Below are 21,887 nucleotides of genomic sequence, written 5' to 3' on the forward strand. Positions count from 1 at the left end.
AGTTGATTGGTAGGTGTGGTATCACAAAGGAGATAGGAACGTGTTTCTTCCAACAGTCTTAATGTGTAGACAAAGGCTCAGAAATGGGGAAAGAAGTGGATCAGTTCAAAATATCCCCTTGAGTAATTACTCCAAGAGACCAATTGTATTTTACTGCAGGAATGTTCAGGATAGAAAGGGCAGTGTCTGCTTCCAGTAGAAATATGCATATTTGTTCTCCCATCATTGTAGATAGTTCTTGTTCTGAAAGTGACAGCAGGTGCAACGACCGTCTAAGGGAACTCAAAATCAGAGCTCAGTTTGTTTGCCAGGAAAGGAGGATCCACACCTCTTAGGAAAGGCACATGAGTCTCACCGAACTGAATGGAGGAGGACTTAGACCTAACATGGGAAAGCCGCTTTCCCTAAGGGACATAAAAGCTGATGTATTGTCTCTGGCTGGCTCTGCCTCATAAAGTCTCTCAGGAGAGGCTATGATTCGATTTTCTGTCCTCAGCCCCGAGGCCGCGAGCCACAGACAGATCCAGGATGAGCTATGCAATGTCTTGGCAGGCTCAGGTCGCACAGAGGCCACAACTGCCCAGGCTTCTCCTTTGACACATTGGCAGATAAAAAGAGCAAAAGTGATTCTGTTTTGGGAGGAAAAAAATCTATGTATCTATGCAAAAATTAAATGCAAAATAGCCTCTGGAAGACTACTCAGCAAACTGATAATTGAAGCTGCTTCTTGAGGGGGGCCTGGATGACTATCAAAGGGTTATTTTATGTCTATTCCCACAAAGTAAATGCATAATAAGTGTTCACTGAATGAATAAATGAGATGTGTTTATTCACTGTACCATAGAAAACAATAGCAGGGGGAGGTGGGGTTAAGTGAGCAGTGATGTACTGCACAGACAGTCACCTAAGAGGTTTGGCAGTGCTTGGCTTTGAAATTAAAAGGAGGCTTTGGTGGGAGGGGGAAGGGGGTTTTATTTCTGTCTTCATATTTTGTTTTCCAGGGTTTCCTCATACCTTGATATGTTCCCTCAATAATACTTCCTTGGTCCCCATGACCTTCAAACTACGTATCCCTGGGGATGGCGTTGGTCATAAAAGCATTTCAAGTTGTGAGCAGTATTCAGACAACAGAAGACCAATTTGGAACAAGGATGAAATACCCGTAATAAAACCACAAGAATTCACCATCACCCCTGACCGCGGCACCATTCGCCCCCAAGGATTTGCTCCTATCAGGGTAAAGTGCACAGCCTTCCAGCACACACAGCCACACAGCCCAACTCTCCAGCGTGGGGCCACGTGTAGGGTTTGCACTGAATGCTCGGTGTCAGGGAGAGGGAGTGCCTCTAATTCATGTAGAAAGGTGGCCCAGGAAGGAAATAAACTACTGTGGCAAAAGAAACCGAATACAAACGTATCGGGCAAAATAACTGAGAGTGTCCCCTGGACCTCCATCAGTCTACATATATTGCTTCACCAGAACAGTGCATTCTAGCAATTTCTAGTGGAACCCTGTTCTATACAGATAGTATACCCATCAATATTAATATGAAAAGATTTAAGACCTCGTTGGTAATTAGGTCCTCCCTTCCTTCAGAGTCAAATCATTCTTAGCAGTAAATGTCCAGATTTATGCTACAGCTGGTAGCCAGTTTATTCAGATTTTTTATCCGAATCCGGACTTCAAGGTGATTGTGGATGAGATGTTCCCAACAGAGCTTTCTGTTCAAGTCCACGGGGTCATGTTCTGGTCATGGCCTTGTGGTCCCACCAGCGTGATCGTTTCATGTCCGGCAAGAAAGGTTTGTGGTCTTCCCTCCTTTGCTTTTGCTTCTCCAGGCAGTTAGGCCCAGCAATATGGAAGGCTGCTAAATTGAAATGATTTTATCTTTTCTGGGAAAGAAAAAGATAAGACTTCACAGCTAAGGTTGGTAATTTTGTTTTTCATCACTATCTTTGAATATTCAATTCAGCTATGGTTTTATTTGTTTTAAATGCTTCAGAATGTCTTGCCATGCATCCACTCATCCTAAATCTTTTCTGGAAGTTTCAGCTCTTCCAAGTGCTTCTCCACAGGCCCAGTGAGGTTTGGCATCACTTCTTAGGGTTGCTATCTTCGTTTGTTTAGGCTGCTAGTACAAATAGCAGAGACTGGGTGGCTTATAAGCAACAGAAGTTCTTTTCTTATGATCTGACGTCTGGAAGTCTGAGATCAGGGTGCCAGCATGGCCGGACTCTGGTGAAGGTCCCCTTCCAGGTTAGACCTCAGACTTCTCCTTGTATCCTCACATGGGGAGAGGAGCGAGGGAGCCCTTCTAAGGGCACTAATCCTGTTCATGAGGGCTCCACCCTCATGACCTAATCACCTCCCAGGAGCCCCACCTCCTACAACCATCACATTGGGGGTTAGGATGGCAACACATGAATGTGGGGGTGACACAGACATCCAGATAGACACTCACAGAGCAGTTGCTCACTGACTTTCCAGGAGAAGTGCTGCTGCAAAGAACTGATTTATTTTTTTTTCCTTAGTAAGTAATACTCAGCCTACATGTCACCTACCTTTCCTTTTTCTTTTCTTTTTTTGCAGCCTTCTGCTAGAACCCCTTGCTTGTTTTTCTGCCTTCTACCATAGCTCAGAAATAAGGGTTAAAGTCACTCCAGGAACCTGTACACACTGGGGCAGCAGCTTTGCTCCAAATCTGAGAAGTTTTCTTTCCAAATCAATGATTCCATCTTCATTTTATTTTTCCTATTTGGAAAATCTTCCTCCAACTCTCAATTTTCCTACCTGGTCTGCACTTCAGCCACATCTGTGTGGACTCAAATTTGCATCCAATGATTCCCTTTGCAACCAAAAATTTTTTTAATTAGTACCTGATACATAATTTATAGATAGAAAAGCTTGAACCTATTCCTGAAGTTCTCTTCTTCACTTATAAGTATCTCTTCCAGTATAAATCATTTTAAAGCAATTAAAAATTGTAATAAGGCTTCAAAAGCCTAAAGATAAAGTTTCACAACAGCAAATAAATACATGGGGTAAAAAGTACTGGCCAGATAATATCCTTGGTTAGACCTTTCTTTAGAGCTTCCTGTTTTCTGCTCTAATAAAGAATATTGCAGGTGGAGGGTAGGGAACAAGATTTTGGTATTAAAAAAAAAAGACTAGTTGATTTCTTATGCAATTTTCTGAAACAGACATGGTTATGTTAATTTATTTTGCTGTAAGAGAAGTGTTGATAATTTATATAGCCCAGGGGTGGAGGGAGCAATTTAAATTGCAATAATTAAAAATTTGTTTGATATTGCTCATCCTTCACGGTCATTTTTCACCTTATGCATTTATCCCCTTCTTTGATCCAGCCTCCTCAGAAATGAGCGAATCTATTGTACTAAAAACCGTTTGGGTTCTAACCTGGCCTTTGAAAAAGCTCAGCATGCCCTGACCCCAAAATGTAACTTGTTCAACTAAAAGTGTACACATCCCCTAATGAAGTACTCAGAAGCCACACTCTCCAGTGTGACCCTCCCCATGGCTCCTTTCTCCCTGTGCAAAGGAGAGTCAACCTTTTAGAAGAGCAGCTTTTCTCCTTTTCTTTCCAGGTAACATTATGCTCCAACACTGTGCAGAAATATGAGCTGGCCCTGGTGGTAGATGTGGAGGGCATCGGGGAGGAAGTGCTGGCGCTCTTAATCACAGCAAGGTAGCACGCTCACCTGCTTTCCCTCTGCTGCGTTTCCCCTGAGCCACCAGTTTCTGCCTGGCCAGAAGGCCGCGGGCCCGCAATGGGCTCACACTACATTTGCTCTGCTTTCCTGGCAAGGGAAGCTGAATAGGCTTTTCAAACGACAGACCTTTAAAACAGCAAACATACCTGTGGTGGAGATAAGAGAAGGGTATGTGTTTTGTGGTATTAAGAATAGTGTTCTCAGGTTTGTTGGTATAGTGGTATGATTCTCGCTTTGGGTGCGAGAAGTCCTGGGTTCAAGAATAGTGTTCTCCAGTGAGTCTAACTTTCCAGGTACATAGCTAAGAAGGTTTTGTCAGGAAGAGGCGAATAGTTGCTGTTTTCTGTTTTTGACTTTAAATGTAGTACCCCAGAGTTATGCTGCAGAGAGAGCGGTGCTCACAGTCCTGCAGTGGGGGGTCCATCAGAAAGACTGTCCAGCTCCAGGACACTGTTAGTACAACTTGAATGCAGGCTGCACGTGGGTCCCCCAGATAAGGCCCTCTCTAACAAGATAAGCCCAGGATCATCCCCAGTGTCTCCCTTTTTTAATAGAGGCAACAGTGGGCTCTGGAGTGAGGTTAAGATGTGGCTCTGCCATTTGCCGACCGTGTCACCTTGACCAAGTTCCAGTCCTTCTGAGAGCGGTGTGTCACCTGTGATGACAGTGATCCTGAACAAAATCATGAGCCACACTCTTGCCCAAGCAAGCCAGCATCCAGATCCAGGAACTCGCAGTGTGTGCATGAAAAATGCCTTCTAAGGAAAGAGAGATAATTACTTAGCAAAACGCCAATAACATATCAGTCCCTTGGACTTAGGTCTCTTAGGATCTTAGGAAGATGCACCTTAAAGGAGGTGCAGATGTGCTGGCTGGTGGGGCATCTGAACTGCCCCATTTTGTGTGTCCTGGGCTTGGCTGAAGTCAAAGAGCAGCCCTAGAAGAACTTGAAGGGCATCTACTTAGTATTCCTTCCAAAGACCTCGCTGATTCTATTTGTTTAAAAATAGCAACAACTCTTTCATCTGGCCCTCTTTCTACCCATCTTTGCCTTTTTGTTTAGGCTTGCATCTCTTTACTATGTGGGTTTGTTCTGACACCCTCCAGCCCCTTTTCCCTGCAGCTATTAATAGAGAATCATGAGTTTAAAAGGGGGGGAAAAAAGCTCTAAGAGGCTGTGAGTTCCCTGCCCTGTGTACTCCATGACCCAAGTCAAGTGCTATAAACTCTATCAGCCACAGGGGTGCAGGGAGCGAAGGATTAGCTTTACTAAAGTCACTGGGTCACCTGACAGCTTCCATTGTAGCTAAAAATGAACACTCATCCCATGCTAGCTTCTCAGTTGCGGGGTTAACAAGCATCTGTCCTGCCGTCACTTAGGGTGTCATCTATAGGAAGTGCTTGCACACTCCCAAAAAGAGAGTTTCCTAGGCAGCGGCGGTGGCCCGCTGGGCTCTGCAGCACAGCTATCCATCTCTCATGGAGCCCTCGGGGGCGCTGCCCTCTGCCCTGCTTTCCCGTTATCTCCTGCATTTCCCAGAGCGCCCTAAGAAGAGTTAATGATGCGGATGTCAGTCCTAGAATTACCTTCATTTGCCTATGAGCAAATGGGACTCCAGGAGGGAAAGCAACCTGCTCAGGGCTGCACTCCGTAAGGTCGCACCTGGCGCTGACTGATTCAAGCTCCCGCGCTCCTCAGCAGTGCACTGTATTGTCACATGCAGCAGGGTGACACAGACACACAGTGACACCTGCGTCATCTAATCAGGGAGCACCGTACACGCAGGGCTTCAATGCCTCCCTCCCCTCAGACAGCTGCCCTTCCTCTCCCCACCACACCCTCGTGTTGAGCACCTCTGTCAGTGCCCGCACTGGGGCCAGCAGCTGCCTGAGCCTGCTGATCCAAGACAGCCACTCAGCACAGGAATCAGGACCATCCCCATTGCCTAGGTGGCACGTGTTGGGGCCAGTCCATAGGGGACGCTGACTGGTCCAGAGTGCCACAGCTGGTTAGGGCCCCATGCTGGTGGCGCGGGTCCTGTCTGCCATGGAAACAGATCCTCTACCCGAAGGAACTTGCACTGGGGGGCGGGGGGGCCTCTGCCAAAGGACGGCCAAATATGAAAAACAGTGGAAATGTTTGTCATTACTCACGGAAGACAGCTGTTTAAGGAGTCCCGCTTCTAGCACATTTTTTTATTAAAATGTGGTGACAGGGGGCTAAGGGACAAGGATAACAGGAGCGAAGATTTGAAAACAATTGATGTTGTTATTAGAGAAAAACTACTATGTGACCGTGATAAATGTGCTTAATGCAGGGCTCTGCGTGCTCCCTACGTGAGCAGGCGCCCTGTCCCCGTGCATTCTGGCACGGGCTCCTTCCTTCGGCAGGTGTATTGTACCTGTCCTCCAGCTGGGTAATGCAGAGGTGGACTTCGGGCACTGCTTCCTGAAGTACCCATATGAGAAAATGGTCCAGCTTGTCAATCATGATGACCTCCCAGGATTCTACGAGGTCCTGCCTCAGGTGAGTTACTTTATCCTTTTTCAGTGTTCATTTTTCTTCATTTGGCATCCCTCTATGAGAGAGAGAAATCCTTCTAAAGAGCCATATTCCTGAACACATGACCTTATGTTATTCTGATTTTTAATCCTGGGATAAAGTGCCTCATCTAGGAATGGGGTTATAGAGCCACAGCTGGATTGCCACCTGTGTGCATGAGCAGCTGCAGGTGTAGACACTTGTTAGTTTCCCAGGGAAACTGTCTTTGATAAAGAAAGGAAAGTGTCAAAATTTTTTTAAGCCAACATGTAGAAGTTGCACCTGCAAATAATTGCCTGTGAATTAACCTTGCATGGATGAAATGAGGCAGAGCTCGGAGCAGCATCACTAAGACACAGTAATGAATATTTATAAGCGGGTTGTTGAACCAGAACACCAGAGATAATACCAGAATGAGAAAGAGGAATTATCTCAATGTTTTATGAAGTAGATTTGTCCATATGCCACTACACCTAGCTAGGTGGGAGATGGAGCAATTAAATACATGCAGATAAAAGATTCCAAAAGATCTGTTCAGTCTAGTTTAATAGAAGCTTGCTAATGAGATGCAGTTTACCAAGAATGCACTTGGGTTTAAAATACAGTTCTATCAGTGCAATACTCTGGTAAACATTCATGCAAAAAGAAAACCAAATGGAGGTCGTATTTGACTACAAGTTCAAAATGAGTTAAAAGACCAGTATGGGAGTTACAAAACCAAGAAGATTTAGGCTGCATAAGAAAAACAGTGTTCAGCTAAAGGAAGGAGATAGCCACAGGGCAAAGCAGTGCCAGAATTTTGTCCTCAGATCTTGACATTGTATTTTATTTCTTAATGGAAGCTTGAAAAGAAACAAAACAAAACATTGTATTTCACATTTGCAGTAACCAGAATGGCAGTCTACGTCATCTGGAAATTCAAGTCATATGAGGAGCAGGCACAGTGTTTAATCTGGAACAGAGAAGACACAGCTGGGATGAAATTCTGCTCTGCATTAGCCAAAGGGCTGTTACTTAAACGAGGGAATAAGAATGAGTCTATGGGCTTGTCTGAGACAAAACCAGAAGCCAAACACTGGGCAACAAGAAACAACTTTTCTAACCCCACAGGCAGGTTGGGTGAGATCAGGCCATGTTATACCAGACCAGGCACAGGGACCCCCGGGGTTCTCCAGGCAGGTGAAATCTGCACACCCTGCCCTCTCTGGGAGCTGAGGCTCTGCACAGCATTCCCCAGAATTACCCAAACTTACATTTCTTTTGGCATTTTTAAACTTTTATTTGTTGTTATTTCGATAAAAGCTAATAATATACTGCAGAGCAGGGGTCCTGAAGACCATACATTGGTGAACACTTGATGTCATTCATTCATTCCCCTACATGTTCCCCATTTAAAAACAGGCACTGAGAATACTTTCTGGGCCAGAAAGTAGGCATGTATGGAGGAGAGGCCTATGAAGTTTACAGCCTGTGGAGAGGATGGACACATAGGTAGTACAAGCTTGGAAAGGTGCAGGTGCTCCCTGGGGACAGAGGCTGAGCCCCGACTCTAGAGCACCGGGCCTACCTGGGGGTGTGCAGGATGAGTGTGCACGTAAGATGAAGGGAGTGGGCATTCCAGGAAGAGTAACCACTAGTGCAAAGGGCTGGAGGTGTGAGGCAGTATCATGTGTTCAGGAAACACCAGTGGCCTCAATTGACAAAGTGCAAAGGGACGAGGGGGCGGGGAATGAGGAGGGAGGTGTGGAGGGCCAGCCTACGGAATCTGGTCCAGGGAAGCTATAGTCCTGCACTGGCTCCTGGTGTGGATAACGCTGCATCTTGCTGAGTTGTGCACTTTGGATTTGGGGACATTATGCACACACACCCTTAACTAAACTTCCTTTCAACAGAACTGGGGTGCTCATCCCCACTTAGTTGAACGATGACACATTTCCAAAGAACCCCCATGGACTCAGGACAGCACTTGTTTGGAAATCATCTACCATGTTATTAATTTCATACCACGTGGGGGACTTACTTCTCCCCACATGTCTCTCCCTCTAGGTCCATGAAGACACACCCGCCGTGTTGCTGTCCTGTCCCACCCCCTGTGGGATCATCCCTCCCCACAGCACCATTTACATACCGTTAGCTTTGGAGACCCAAGTCACTGGGAAACACAGAGCCACAATTTACATCTCAGCCTTTGGGAGCCCGGACCCCCCAATGGTGAGAGCCAATTTTCAGAACTGCAGTCAAAATTGCTATACTTCTTGCCAGACATTTGAAGCCTCCACATGTAAGGCACATGCCATATTCGCATGTTTTATGTGTCCCCTCAGCAGGGGTGAAATACGAAACCTGTGTTACTTTGGGGGTCGGTTTGTGGACATGCTTAAATAGCGGTGTTTTCCAGCAGGAGTTTCTCACCACATACGGGCATGAGTGACTCCTGCTGCAGCCCTGCCCAGTCAGGCCTCTGCGGGGAGAGGACACCTGTTTGCTAACCATCCTCCTCGGTGCTGCTGGGGCAAAGCTGGGCTTCACTAGCTTGCTGCACATGGGCTCTGAGCCTGGTTTCCCTCACTTCTCATGGGATCTTTTCCTGTGTATCGACTGTACACACAGCCCAAATTAACCTACTGAAGCTGTTAAGGGAAGCAGCCCCTCTCCAAGCGTGGGAAGAGGGAGGCAGCTCTCTGCTCCTTGAGCTGAACTGAAGGATGAATCATGAATCTGGAAGGAAATTGCCCAACAGGCTATGAATCTCTAGACATTTTGTTTACTTGGGAGCTGGGGGATGTCAGGTTTGAAGATTCTGAATGCTTAGAGAGTAGAATAAACTACGATTTTGCTTTTATCCCTTCCATGGAAGATGCCGTAGATAAGCCACCTGACTTATAAAGCAGCATCACAAAGGCAGGCCAACCTGAAAGGTGACAGCGGTCCAGGTCCCCTGCTCACCTGCACTGTGTCTACCCCGCACAGATGCAGCCTGTGAGAGGGTTGCTTGCTGAGCAGGCCACACTGTATGAAAGAAAAGGTCCCTCTTCCTCGGGTAGACACAGTGCCTGGCTGGAGGCACGGGGTAAAGGGAGCAGAGCAAGGTGGATTTCAGTCCCCAGCCTGCACGACTGTGTGCAGTGGACGGCTCTGTCATGCCCCTAGTAAAACAACAGAACAGGGACTCAGTCCAGCTGCTTCCGACTCTGAAGTGCTTTCCTTAGCTGCAGTTTAAGTGTTTTGGGGGCTGGAGTGCTGGCTGGCACATAGAGGGCCATTATTCTGGTTTTCCCTTGGTCCTTGGCTCTGGCTGGCCCAGGGGGCAGATCATCCTTCCTGGGGAGGAATTCCATGCTGGATTCACAGGTCTGACCAGGATGGCCATCCCTCTGTCCCTCTGACTGCCGAGTACAGGAGAAGGGATGTCAGTTCTAGTAGGTACCCTTTTGTGTCTCAGCTTTTATTAAAGGGTTTCTAGAAGTTGTTTCCATTGATATTAAAGGCCAACTACTTTCAGCTATTCCCATGTTCTTCCTCTCACACGGATCACAGGTATGTCTCCTAAAGAGCATCGGAGAAGGCCCGGTTATCTACATACATCCCACTCAAGTTGATTTTGGCAATATCTATGTCCTAAAGGACTCCTCCAGGATTCTCAACCTGTCAAACCAGTCCTTCATCCCCGCTTTATTCCAGGCACGCATGGTGAGTAGACTGTGGGACTGCTGTGGGATGAAATCAGCCTTGCCTATATCTTGTAGGCAGTGGCTCTATTTTTGCAATGTGCCTTAGAAAATGATCACCAGAAAGAGAAATTTACATGGTTCAACTGCATTAAACCATGCCATTCTCATCCCTGGTTCCTCTTTATTATAATCCTTTTGTTGACTAAGAAGCACAACATGCATGTAGTGTGGTAAATAAGCAAATATATTCACTATGGTCCAATTCAAAAAGATGCTTTAGATACCTCCTTACTGAGCTCAATCTAACCCCAGCCCCACACCTCCAGAAAACACTATTTAAATGTCTCTGTAATGGAAAATGCTTTATTACATTTAATTTGAACCCTTTAGGCTACAAATTTGTTCATATACTTATTCTATTTTCATCCTCTTTTCTTTCAAGGAACACTTTAACATAGTTTATAAGAATGTATGAAAAACAAGAGAGTATTTGCTAAAAATAGAAATTAAAGAAAACTATGAAACAAAGATAGATACAAAGATATAAAATGGTTCTAGAAATGAGTCCATCTTGTATCTGTATATTTTACAATGATATTTAGATCATTAGCTCTGCTAATCTTCTGTAAGTTAATTTTTAAAAGAGATAATTCCATTTTTTGTAGAACTTGGAAATTTCTAATCCAGTAATTCAAAGCATTCTTGGTTTTAGAAAAAGGTTTCTAAATATAAATATTAATTTTTATAGTATAGCCCTTCTCCTATCCCCAAATTATTGACATTTGAATGAACATGAACATTTGGTCTCAGCATTTGTTAGGTGTTTCTGAAAAAACAAATATTATGTGTATTACCAAAGTCACTAACAGAAGGAACAGGATCATATTTTTCTGCTGACTTAACAACTCCTCAGAGTCCTTGGCCCCAATTAGCACCCATTCTAGTGTGATCATAATCCTTATTACCATTTGTCATTGCTCCTTATAAAAGCAGCTGTTTCTTGTACACCTCCTTCCCTATTGTAACTGATAGTCTGTTGTCTATATTTGTGGGTCTATTTCCTTTTTGTTTGTTCGTTTGTTTTGTTTTTTAGATTTCATATATAAGTGAAATCATTGGTATTTGTCTTTCTCTGCTTGGCTTATTTCACTTAGCATGATACCCTCTTCATCCATCCATGTTGTCACAAATGGCTAGATTTCTATCCTTTTTATGGCTGAGTAATATTCTATTGTGTGTATGTTCCACATCTTCTTTATTTGTTCATCTGTCGATGGGCACTTGGGTTGCTTCCATATCTTTGCTGTTGTAAATAGTGCTGCAGTGAACACAGGTGTGCCTATATCTGTGTCAATTAATATATGACAGAGGAGTCAAGAATATACAATGGGGGAAAGACAGTGTCTTTAATAAGTACTGTTGGGAAAACAAGACAGCTACATGTAAGAGAATGAAACTAGATCATTGTCTTACACTGTCTACAAACGTAAACTAGAAATGGATTAAACATCTAAATGTAAGACATTAAAATGTAAAACTCGTGGAAGAAAACATAAGCAAGAATCTCTTGAACATCAGCGTGAGAAATTTCTTTATGGATATGTCTCCCTGGGCAAGAGAAACAAAAGCAAAAATAAACAAGTGGGACATCAAACTAAAAAGCTTCTGCACAGCAAAGGAAACCTTCAATGAAACAAAAAAGCAGCCTACAGTATGGGAGAATATATTTGCAAATGATATATCTGATAAGGGGCTAATATCCATACATAAAGAACTCGACAACTCAACACCAAAATCCAAATAATCCAACTAAAAAATGGACAGAAGACCTGAACAGACATTTTTACAAGGAAGACAATGTAGATGGTCAACAGACACATGAAAAGATGCTCCACTTCCCACCACTCAGAATGACCACTATCCAAAAGACAAGAAATAACAAACACTGGCAAGAATGGGGAGAAAAGGGAACCTTCCTGTCCTGTTGGTGGGAGGACCTTGTTTTTTTCCTAATGTAGTATATATACTGAGTGACCCAGCTAGTTGTTGCAAAGGGACTCTTCCTTTTCAACAAAAGGTTTCATGATTCCATCTTTTGATTCTTTAATGTCATCTTAAATTTACAAGCTCTAGTTCCCAGGAGCCAATTGAGTGGTATATGTGATCTACTATAGAATGCGATTCCCCTCTATCCTCACTTGGGAAACTGTTTATTGAGTTGATTACCCTTATAGTATTAAAGTTAGTTTCAGCTATAATTCTCATAGGTGAAAATTAAACTCCTTTCGTATTTCAGCTGGGAATATTTTATGGATATCCTAGTACATACTATATGATAATATTATAGGACTTGAACTACAATAACTTAGAAATTAACTACAGTGAGAAGAAATACCATTTATTAATTTCAACTTGATATATAGTACTGAACTTGAAAATTCATTCTTACAGAAATTACCAAGCATTAGGAAAGAGTTTCAATTTATGGTTGTTTGTTCCCTAACTAAACCTAGAGTTCAGTGGTGTTGAGATATTTATTGCATTGAATTTCTCACTCACTCAGAAGTAAGTAGGGCCAGGGACACATTCTTCACTTCTGACACTACAAATTCACGTCTGGAAGCTCTCTTTTCCTGCTGGACGCCCTGACAGGAGGGGACATCCTCTCTTCTCAGGCTGTCAGTGCATGTCAGCCCTCCCCAGAGGCGGTACCCTCTCCCAGCACTTGTCACGCTCAGCCTGGGGCATGACCTGCACATCACAGTGACCCCTGTGAGCAGATTCTCCCTTAGCAAGACACATCTGTCTGTTATTAGCTACAGGGCTCAGGAGATGGGAAGCTGGAAACCTCTTCCTGTGATGTTGGGAAGATAAAGACAGAGCAATTTTGAATTTCTCAGAAATAAATGCTACATAAAAAAATGATTGAAAACAACCCAGATAACTCTTAGTATCATACGGCATGAAGAAAGAGGGAATATTGTATTTTTTCTGTTCCATGAAAGCTTAATTTATCTTGAATGTACAAAAACGGATGAGTGAAAGTAGAATGTTCTGTGACCTGGAGCAGCAGTTCTCCTTTGCTTTGGAATGCCTGCAATTCCAGCTTTCCCTACAGGTCCCCCGTGGGTGACTCACTCAAGCTAAACAACTTACAGAGCAAGTCGCCCCCTGTTTGGAGGGGCAAGACACATCAGGACGTGAGAGCAGAGCGCAGCAAGGCCCTTTTAGGGAGGGGACATGGGCTCTGCTTGTGCACTCAGTGCTCCTTTGGGGTGATAGGTTCCCTGTCCCTGGTAACAGCAGACAAGGACGAGAATATGGTGGTCTTCCCCAGACCCTGGGACCTCAGACTGGGCAGAAGAGGGATGTCTTCTTTGTGTGGAGGCCCCCTGCTAGGCAGAGCAAGTGCATCACTCAGCACTTGTTTGGAAACAGCACTTGTTTTCCTTTTACTCTTGTCTTTAATTCAGCCGCAGGTACCATTAACTCGAGAACTTGTACACAGATGTCAGCGATTCCTTAGGATTCAGCTGGCACTAAAGCATCTTACAGCGGCCTTCTGTCTCTGTGATCTGTGGGAGATGCCACTGTAGTTAGATCTTTAGATTTCCAGGATCCAGGAAACAGAAATTCTGATGCCTCCTCATTCGAGCATGATTCTCTTCAAGCATTTATTTTCTTGGTCACTTGCCAGCACCACCCACAGTGAGGTGGCATCAAGGGAATCAATGGGCTTTCACATCTCCTTCAGGTCCCAAGCCACTGGACAATTTCCTCATTTAACAGGAATTTATATATTTACTTGTTTATATGCCTGTCTCCTTCAAATGGCAAGGCTCTCTGCCTTCAATTCCCAGCACCGCGCAATTGGCCTTTGAATTATGATGATGACAATATGTTATTAATTATAACTAACGTTTATTTAGTTCTATCCGCCACTTTATATGCAGTATTTCATTTATTACAACTCTGTGAAAGAAATACTGTTATAATGCCCATTTTAACGAGGTAGAAACAGAGGTACAGACAGGTTAAGTAAATTACCATAACCTCTAAGGGGCAGAGCCTAGTTCCAACCCTGGCGGTCTGACTTCAGACCCATGCTCTGTTCCACTGTGCTGTGTACTGTGAACTTTGCCAAATCAGTGGCTACTAAATAGACTTAGAAATGTGAAAGGATTTTGGTTTCATGTTTATAAAAGACCCTTAAAGTTAGACCTAGAAGAGCAGGTTTAACCTAAAGGGCAGAAGAGGAAATTAAGGAGCATTTCTGTAATAGATAAAAGGACCAGATACTTTATTCAGAGAAGTGTTGAAGCATATATATGCAAGTCATCTTCCATATGTCATTTTCAACCAACCATAATTCCTTCATTTGTATATCTGAAATAAAGACACTTAATGTACTTTCCTACTTTTTTTGATCCTTAGCAATGCAGTATGACAAAGCATTCAGTTCACATATGTAGGCCTATGTAAAAATTATTCACTACTAAAGCTCTTAAAAGAGACTTAAACACAAAGTTATGATCTATTTTAACAAAGTAAATCGACAAACCCAGAAGGAGATTGGCAGGGGTTTTACATGCACTGAGACTTTGGTACTGAACCCTGTTTATTTAGGAGATAGTGAAGTTGTAACCATTCCAGAGAACTCATTTTTAACTTGTACCAACTACTTGGTCAAAATCTGTAGCTATACCCCCCACACTACCCTATCCATACACACTGGCAGCTCACACTATAGATCTAGAACTTAGCCCTCCCTTTGGGGCACTTACTGTATTAGGGAATTCATGCAGAGAGATTTCTATTGGGCAAGCAATAATTCTCTAAGGCTTTTTGATAGATGATATTATTAAGTTGCTACACCCCAGAATGTGTGTGAAGAGAAAACAGAATGAGCTACTTCTCAGCCTTAAATGGGTTGATTATCTCTGCCCTCAAAAGGAACCATTACTTCTATGGAAGGAAACAGGGGAGAAAAAAAGGCATAAGGAAAATGGGGGAAAATGGGCATGAATCAGAGACCAGCTGCAGTCATTACAGCTCTTTAAATTTTGTTTCTTGTGAGTTGTGCAAAATAGTAGCCCATTTACTAAGACCTTCACAATATAATATTTGGTTTCTAGCTCACAGGTGAGCTCTTCCATTGAGTGTGACTCACACCATAGCTTTCTGCGTTCTCACCGCCCCTCCCTGTAGGGTTTGCAGTGTCCCCATTTAGGAGACCAGATGACTGAGGTTCTCTTGGTTGAGAGAGTACCCAAGGTTACACAGTGAAAGAGTGGCAGCCCTCCTGCTAGGACTCTGGATTCTCTGAATTTCAGGCCAGTCTTTTTCTCTTTTGCCACAGAAACATTTGATTCTAGAGGTAAGGAATGGTGTGTTTTTAGCATTTTTTAATATGGAGAAATTCAAGAGATACGCTTGACACTAAAATCTAACACTAGTTAGCGTTTTCCTGCATTTACCTCAGATCCTTTATTTTCAAGAAATTAAATAGTAATGTTAAAGTTGTAGTCCCATATTTCTCCTTGCCAGTCCCATTTTTTCTTTTCCCAGCGGTAACTTTATGATGAGTTCAATGTACATACAAGCCACGTTTTTTTATATTTTATTACAGATGTATACATATTCATAAATACAATCAAGTGGCATTTTGTTGCTTTTTAAATGTATATAAATTGTACCATTGCATGTAACATCTTGGTTAGACTCAAGACTATGCTCCCAATGTCTATCCATGTCAATACATATAAATATATTTAATTCATTTTAGATGCACATAGTCTTTGAATTTGTGTTTTGGGGACATATATGACTGGTTTTTATAAATTCTTCATGTGACTTTAAAAAAAGAATATAGATTCTCTAATTATTGAGTGTAACCAATTAATCATCTATCTATATGTTTGTAGTAGATCAAGGTTTTTGTAGTGGATCAAATCTTTTACAACCTTACTAATTATTGTTATGATGAAACAGTTTCTGACAGAATTTTGTCAAAATCTCCAAGTTTTCCATTTCACCTTGTGCTTATGTCAATTTTTGCTCCGTATATTTCAAAGTTATGTGAATAGGTGCAAATAAATTCATGACTTTTATTTCCCCTTGGTATATTATTCCTTTTTTCATAATATATTGTCCATTTTAATCCCTGTTTATGCTTTCTGACTTAAGTTCTGTTTTGCCTAATAATAATATTGCTGCACCAGCTTTCTTTTGATTAGCATTTGCCTAGTATATTTTTTCATTCCTTTATTTTTGGATTTTATGCATGTGTTGATTTTGTTTAAAGTCTATTTTGAACAGCATATGACTGGATTTTTTCAAAATAAACTTTGTGTTTTAGAACAGTTTGTTTGCAGAAAAACTGTAAAGACAGTGCAGAGTTCCCATATACCCTACATCAAGTTTCCTTAATTAGTAACATCTTATGTTAGTGTGGTGACTGGATTTTTAAAAAATCTTATGATGGACTCTGTCTTTTAATTTAAAATATATTCATTTCCTAATGCTGCTGTAACAAATTTCTTTTCTTATAGTTCTGGAGGTCAGTGATCTAAAATATGTCTATAAGCTTGCATACCTTTTTGAAAGTGGAAGAGAATCTAATTCCTTGCTTTTTCCAGCTTCCGGAGACCACCTGAGTTCTTTGGCTCATGGCCCCTTCACCATCTTTAAAGCAAGCAGCATAGTATCTTTAAGGCTCTCTGACCTCTGCTTCCATCCTTTTATCTCCTTCTCTGACTCTGACCCTCCTGCCTCCTTCATATTAAGAACCTTTGTGATCACACTGGGCCACACCAATAATCCAGGATCATCTCTTCATCTCAGGATCCTTAATCACATCTGAAGGTCCCTTTTTGACATGTAAGCCAACACAGTCACAGATATTAGGAATTAGGAGATGGACATCTTTGAGGGGCTATTATTCAACCTACTATATCAAGGCTAACCTTTTAAAATTTATTGTGATTATTGATGTATATGAACCCACTTCTACTATGTCATTTTCTATATAATATGCTGTTTTCTTCCTTTCCAATTTTTCTCCTTTTCTCCTTTGTATTGGATTGATAAATTTTCTCAAAGCTCTCTCCAACCACTACTACTTCCTCTCATGCATTTTTCCTGTAATGTTTGGAAGCTATAGATTTTGTTTTTCTTTAATTTATATTTGTTGTTATTTACATTGTTGACAAATAAATTATGTCTTCTAACAATAATGAAAAAATTTAGTACATTGGTCCTCCTCAAGGATAAGGCAAGGACCCTATCATTTCTTTTATTATTTTATATTTTCAAAACTTTATCTCTTTTTTCTATGTGCTAGAGTAAAAGCATGTTTTAAAGCTTAAATTAATTGATTTATGGTGAGTCCTCGTCACTACTATTTTCTGTTATCAGAGAACACTTACAAAAGGATGGGAAAGTGTGTCTTCAGTTGGCATAAAAGCACTTATATCTTTGCCTTAATTGTTGAAAAGCTATAAAATAAACTCACAGGAATAAGGAAATAAGAAGAGAATAACATAATAACATTTTATTTTATCATGGTATCATGGTGGGTAGCTTTTCTTTTACCACAGAAAAGTCATAACCATTCCAAAATGGATTATGCTCTTCCTGAGCCAGTCCAAGTGACTCACTCAGTGACAAAAGAATACCAGTGGCAGTAATATCAAGATATTTCCAGAAGCAAACATTTGTGCTTGACAGAGAGCTGTGAGCCTCTTATCCCCACCCCCACTTGAGACCTCTTTTACTTTTGCAAAGCTTAAATGGGAAACCTGAAACAAAACACAAATTCCAGTAGGTCATATTGATTACAAACCACATGAGGGAAGGAAAGTTATTGATTGGATGTTAAGTAATATGATGGGTCAACACCTTACCTGAATTTACAACGAAGGCTCTTCTGATTGAATCTGATTATTCTGAATAAAAGGTAAAGTCAAAATGAAAGGAGGAATTCTGGTTCCCTTGTCACTAAAAAGCCATCCAGAAAATAAAAGAAACATATATTGGTTTCTTGCACGCTTTGCAAACTTTTTCATCTTTATTCTGCCTGTCCCAGCTCTTAATTAACTTTAGCTAATTGTTTTTTTAACTTTATCAGCTGTACAGTTAATACTTGCCACTACAAAGGAATAATAAGGATAAAACTTCTTTTGTATTGATCAAATGTGTTTTATTTCCACCATCCTGACTTCCCACCTCCATAAAAATTTTTAATGTCTTCCCCATTACCAGCATCATCCCTGTTACCAACCCAATTGTTATGAACATATATTGAAATCCTTACTCCCAGTGTGCTGGTATAAGGAGGTAAGGCCTTTGGGGAGTAATTAGGTCATGAGGGCAGAGTTCTCGTGAGTGGGATTAGTGCCCTCATAACAGACACCCTGGAGAGATCTTTTGCTCTCTCTGTTCATGTGAGGATACAATGAGAAAAATCCCTGCCTGCAGCCCAGAGAACTCTCACTAGGACCTGACCATGTTAGCATTCTGATCTCAGCCTTCTACCCTCTAGAAGTGTGAGAAATAAATTTTTGATGTTCATAAACTATCCAGTTTATGGTGTACTGTCTCATGTCACTTTTGAGGGGTGGCTATCAATTAAAGAATTTATACTGCCTGTGTGTACACTGACAATAGACAGTCATATTCAGTAATAAGCTATTAAAAAATGAAATAAATATTTTTTAATTAAAGTATCATTGATATACAATCTTAGGATGGTTTCACATACACAAAAGAGTGGTTCACCATTCACCCATGTTATCAAGCCCTCACCCCCTCCACTGCAGTCACTATCAACATAGTAAGATGTTACAGAGTCACTAATTGTGTCCTTCACGCTACACTACCATCCTAGTAACCTACCTATGTTCTGACTGTGCAGTATAGTGCCCCTTAATCCCCTTCTCCCTCTCCACCCACCCTCCCCAACCCTTCCCCTTTGGTAACCACTAGTCCCTTCTTGGTGTTTATGAACTGCTTTTTTTTTTGTTCCTTCTGTTTCACTTTGTTTTTCGTTTTGTTTTGTTTTTATTAAAGTGTCATTGATATACAATCTGATGAAACAACATTGTGGTTTCAGCATTCACCCACGTAATCGAGTCCTCACCACCACCCCCACTGCGGTCATTGTCTACCAGCGTAGTAAGGAGCTATACAGTCATTACTTGTCTTCTCCATGCTATACTGCTTTCCCCATGATCTGCTTATATTGTGATTATAAATTATATAGTACCCCTATATAATTCCCTAACTCCTCCCCTTTGGCAACCACTAGTCCCTTCTCAGAGTCTGTGAGTCTGCTGCTGTTTTGTTCCTTCAGTTTTGTTTTGTTGTTATACTTAACAAATGAGGGAAATCATTTGGTACTTGTCTTTCTCCACCTGGCTTATTTCACTGAGCATGATACCCTCTAGTTCCATCCATGTTGTTGCAAATGGTAGGATTTCTTGAAATAAACAGTTTTATATAATGGACAGAGGCAAGAAGAGATGCATTAAGTAGAATGGTGTAAAGGTTGATTTGTGGTATGAAATCCCCAACACTATATCAAGATTATATGATATTTATCAAGGAGTGGATCATACTCTTTTTCAGTTTCATTTCCTCTTCCCTGCCATAAGCTAAAGGACAGGGTCTGGAGAGGGGAGTATAGACGTGGTAGAGCTCTCCATGGGTTGGCACTTGGGTATATCTTTTTAAATGTCAGTTGTGATGAAACTGTTGTATGCCACATTGTTTCATACTTTGGAAGGAACAAAAATCCCCTCTAGAAGGACAGGACATTAAATTGGGATGCATCTAGGAGAGAAGGACAATGTTGTCCAGGGGCAGGTATGGTCATGTGTCTACACGGTGGTCTTACATATGGTAGTCACTCTGGAAAGTGTTGTTGAGCAGATGAGTGCTGAAGTAGTGTTCCGTATGACTGACGGTAAGGGTGTTGTATTCAGGCAGACCCGGAAGAAAGTCCTAACTCTGCATGTACGAACTCTGGGGAAGTTAGCCGGCCTTTCTGAGCCTTTGGCTCCTTGTCTTTAAATGGAACTAACAATAGCCTCTAGAAGACTGAACATGAGTACACAGGAGGAAGTGCCTGGTGAAAAATAAGCATTCAGCATTCAGTAAATGATATCTTTGATTATTAGTGCTGACAGACAAAAAAAATCTAGGTGAAATGGCTTGTGGAAAGACTTAAATTTTTATGATGCTATATGTTAAGATCTTTTGTGTTCCTTTCTTAGATAAGAAAAAAAAAAGAAAGAAGGCACACCATGCCCTAAGGTTTGAAGCTAAGCAATCCACATAGTACAGACTCTGGGAAACGGGAGCTCTATTGCTGCCTTTGTCCTCATTCGTCACTTATTTATCTAAATGTTTGTCAGTGAAGCCAACCTTTTGTTCGTTTGTGCCAAATCTGGCAGAAGAAAAAACATTGTGTTGTTAGTTTTGGTACTTTGGCTTACTGATGAAGCTGAACATCTTTTATATATTTATTGACCAACAAATGATTTTTGAGCCCCTGTCCCGTGCCTGATGATGTACTGACTGGATGGAGTTCAGAGGCATGCAAGTAAACAGAATGGTCTCTTCAGAGAGGTTACAACCTCAAAAAAAAATAATGAGTGCATGACCAATACAGTATTACAGGGTGTTATGTTATGATCGTAAGCACAGAGGAAGAGGTGATTAATTCTTTTATAAAGTTAAAAACACTCATCAACCATTTGAGTGGAGATTTGGAGGATAAGAGGGAAGAGACCAGGGAAATGGGGTGCCCGTCTCGAGAGAATAGCATAGTTAAATGCAGGGTTGATGTGCAGCACACTTGGGAAGGGTGGATGATTGAGTGTGGCCAAAGCCAAGGGTGCATGTTGGAAACTGGCAGTGCCTAGAAAGTGCGCCTGGAAATGTGCACTGCGGCGCTCTCACGAGGGATTCGGAACAGATCCCCCAGACCAAGGCCTTGATAGCGAGCGAAGTTATACCAGTCTTGCATCGCAAGGCTTTCATGTTTAAAACAGAAAAGTTGACAAATATCCACCATGTTTAGGGTCCCTGGATCCTGGAAATTATATTTAAAACTTGGTGTGTGTGTGTGTGTGTGTGTGTGTGTGTGTGTGCATGTGTGTGTGTGTGTGTGTGTGTTCTAGACAGGTGTGTGTGTGTGTGTGTGTGTGTGTGTGTGTGTGTGTGTGTGTGTGTTCTAGACAGGTTCCATAGCATTCTCAAAGGGGACTCCACTGGTCCAGACCTTGGAGAAGCCTCTAGTATCTTCAGCTGGAGTGGAACAGGATCATGTTTGTGAAAAAAAGCCCTGTCAACAATGTGGACTGGGGAGGGTGCAGGCAGCAAGCCCTGGACAGGAAGTTTTGAAAGATAATGTTAATAACCACCACTGATTATTTACTCTGTGGTACACAAAGCGCTGGATGGTTGACACCCATTTTATTTCAAGTTAAATGAGGTTTCACAGATGAGGAAACTGAAACCTAGATCTTAAAACTAGTCCAAGTTGGCCTTGCTGCCAATGGCCGAGTCTGCAGTTAACTGCCAGGTCGTGTGACCCTAAAGCCCGCTCTCTTAATCATGACCCTCTGCTGCCTCCCTTATAAAGCGCTGACACCATTTCTTTTGTGCTTCATCTCCTAATCTTCAGTTAATTATTTAAACAGCAGAGTGACTCACTGCAGGGAAGAGAGCCGTAGGACTCACAATACGAGATACCGTTTAGATAACAAAAAGGAGAAAGGCCTTGGTGACGATTCATTGTTCTTGTTCCACACACACAAAAATGATCATCTGCTGAGCTAATGGTATAAATCTGAAGAAACCCTTCACTTTGCATGTTGGTTCCTGTTATTTGTGTTCTCTCATTCCATGGAAGGAAATTGGAAATTCTTGCAGAATTC

At 42.0% G+C, this 21,887-nt stretch overlaps 1 protein-coding gene across 1 annotated transcript in view; it reads left to right on the forward strand.

Annotated features, from left to right (window-relative positions):
- The window catches only part of HYDIN (HYDIN axonemal central pair apparatus protein), a 361,576-nt gene that overhangs the window by 169,523 nt on the left and 170,166 nt on the right, over positions 1 to 21,887 (forward strand). The window contains exons 16-20 of the mRNA XM_073225416.1: positions 1,002 to 1,237; positions 3,607 to 3,707; positions 6,124 to 6,259; positions 8,321 to 8,485; positions 9,812 to 9,964. Of these exons, the coding sequence (XP_073081517.1) occupies positions 1,002 to 1,237; positions 3,607 to 3,707; positions 6,124 to 6,259; positions 8,321 to 8,485; positions 9,812 to 9,964 (791 nt within the window). The remainder of the gene's footprint in view (positions 1 to 1,001; positions 1,238 to 3,606; positions 3,708 to 6,123; positions 6,260 to 8,320; positions 8,486 to 9,811; positions 9,965 to 21,887) is intronic.

Source organism: Manis javanica, chromosome 17, assembly GCF_040802235.1.
Source record: "Manis javanica isolate MJ-LG chromosome 17, MJ_LKY, whole genome shotgun sequence".
NCBI lineage: Eukaryota > Metazoa > Chordata > Mammalia > Pholidota > Manidae > Manis > Manis javanica.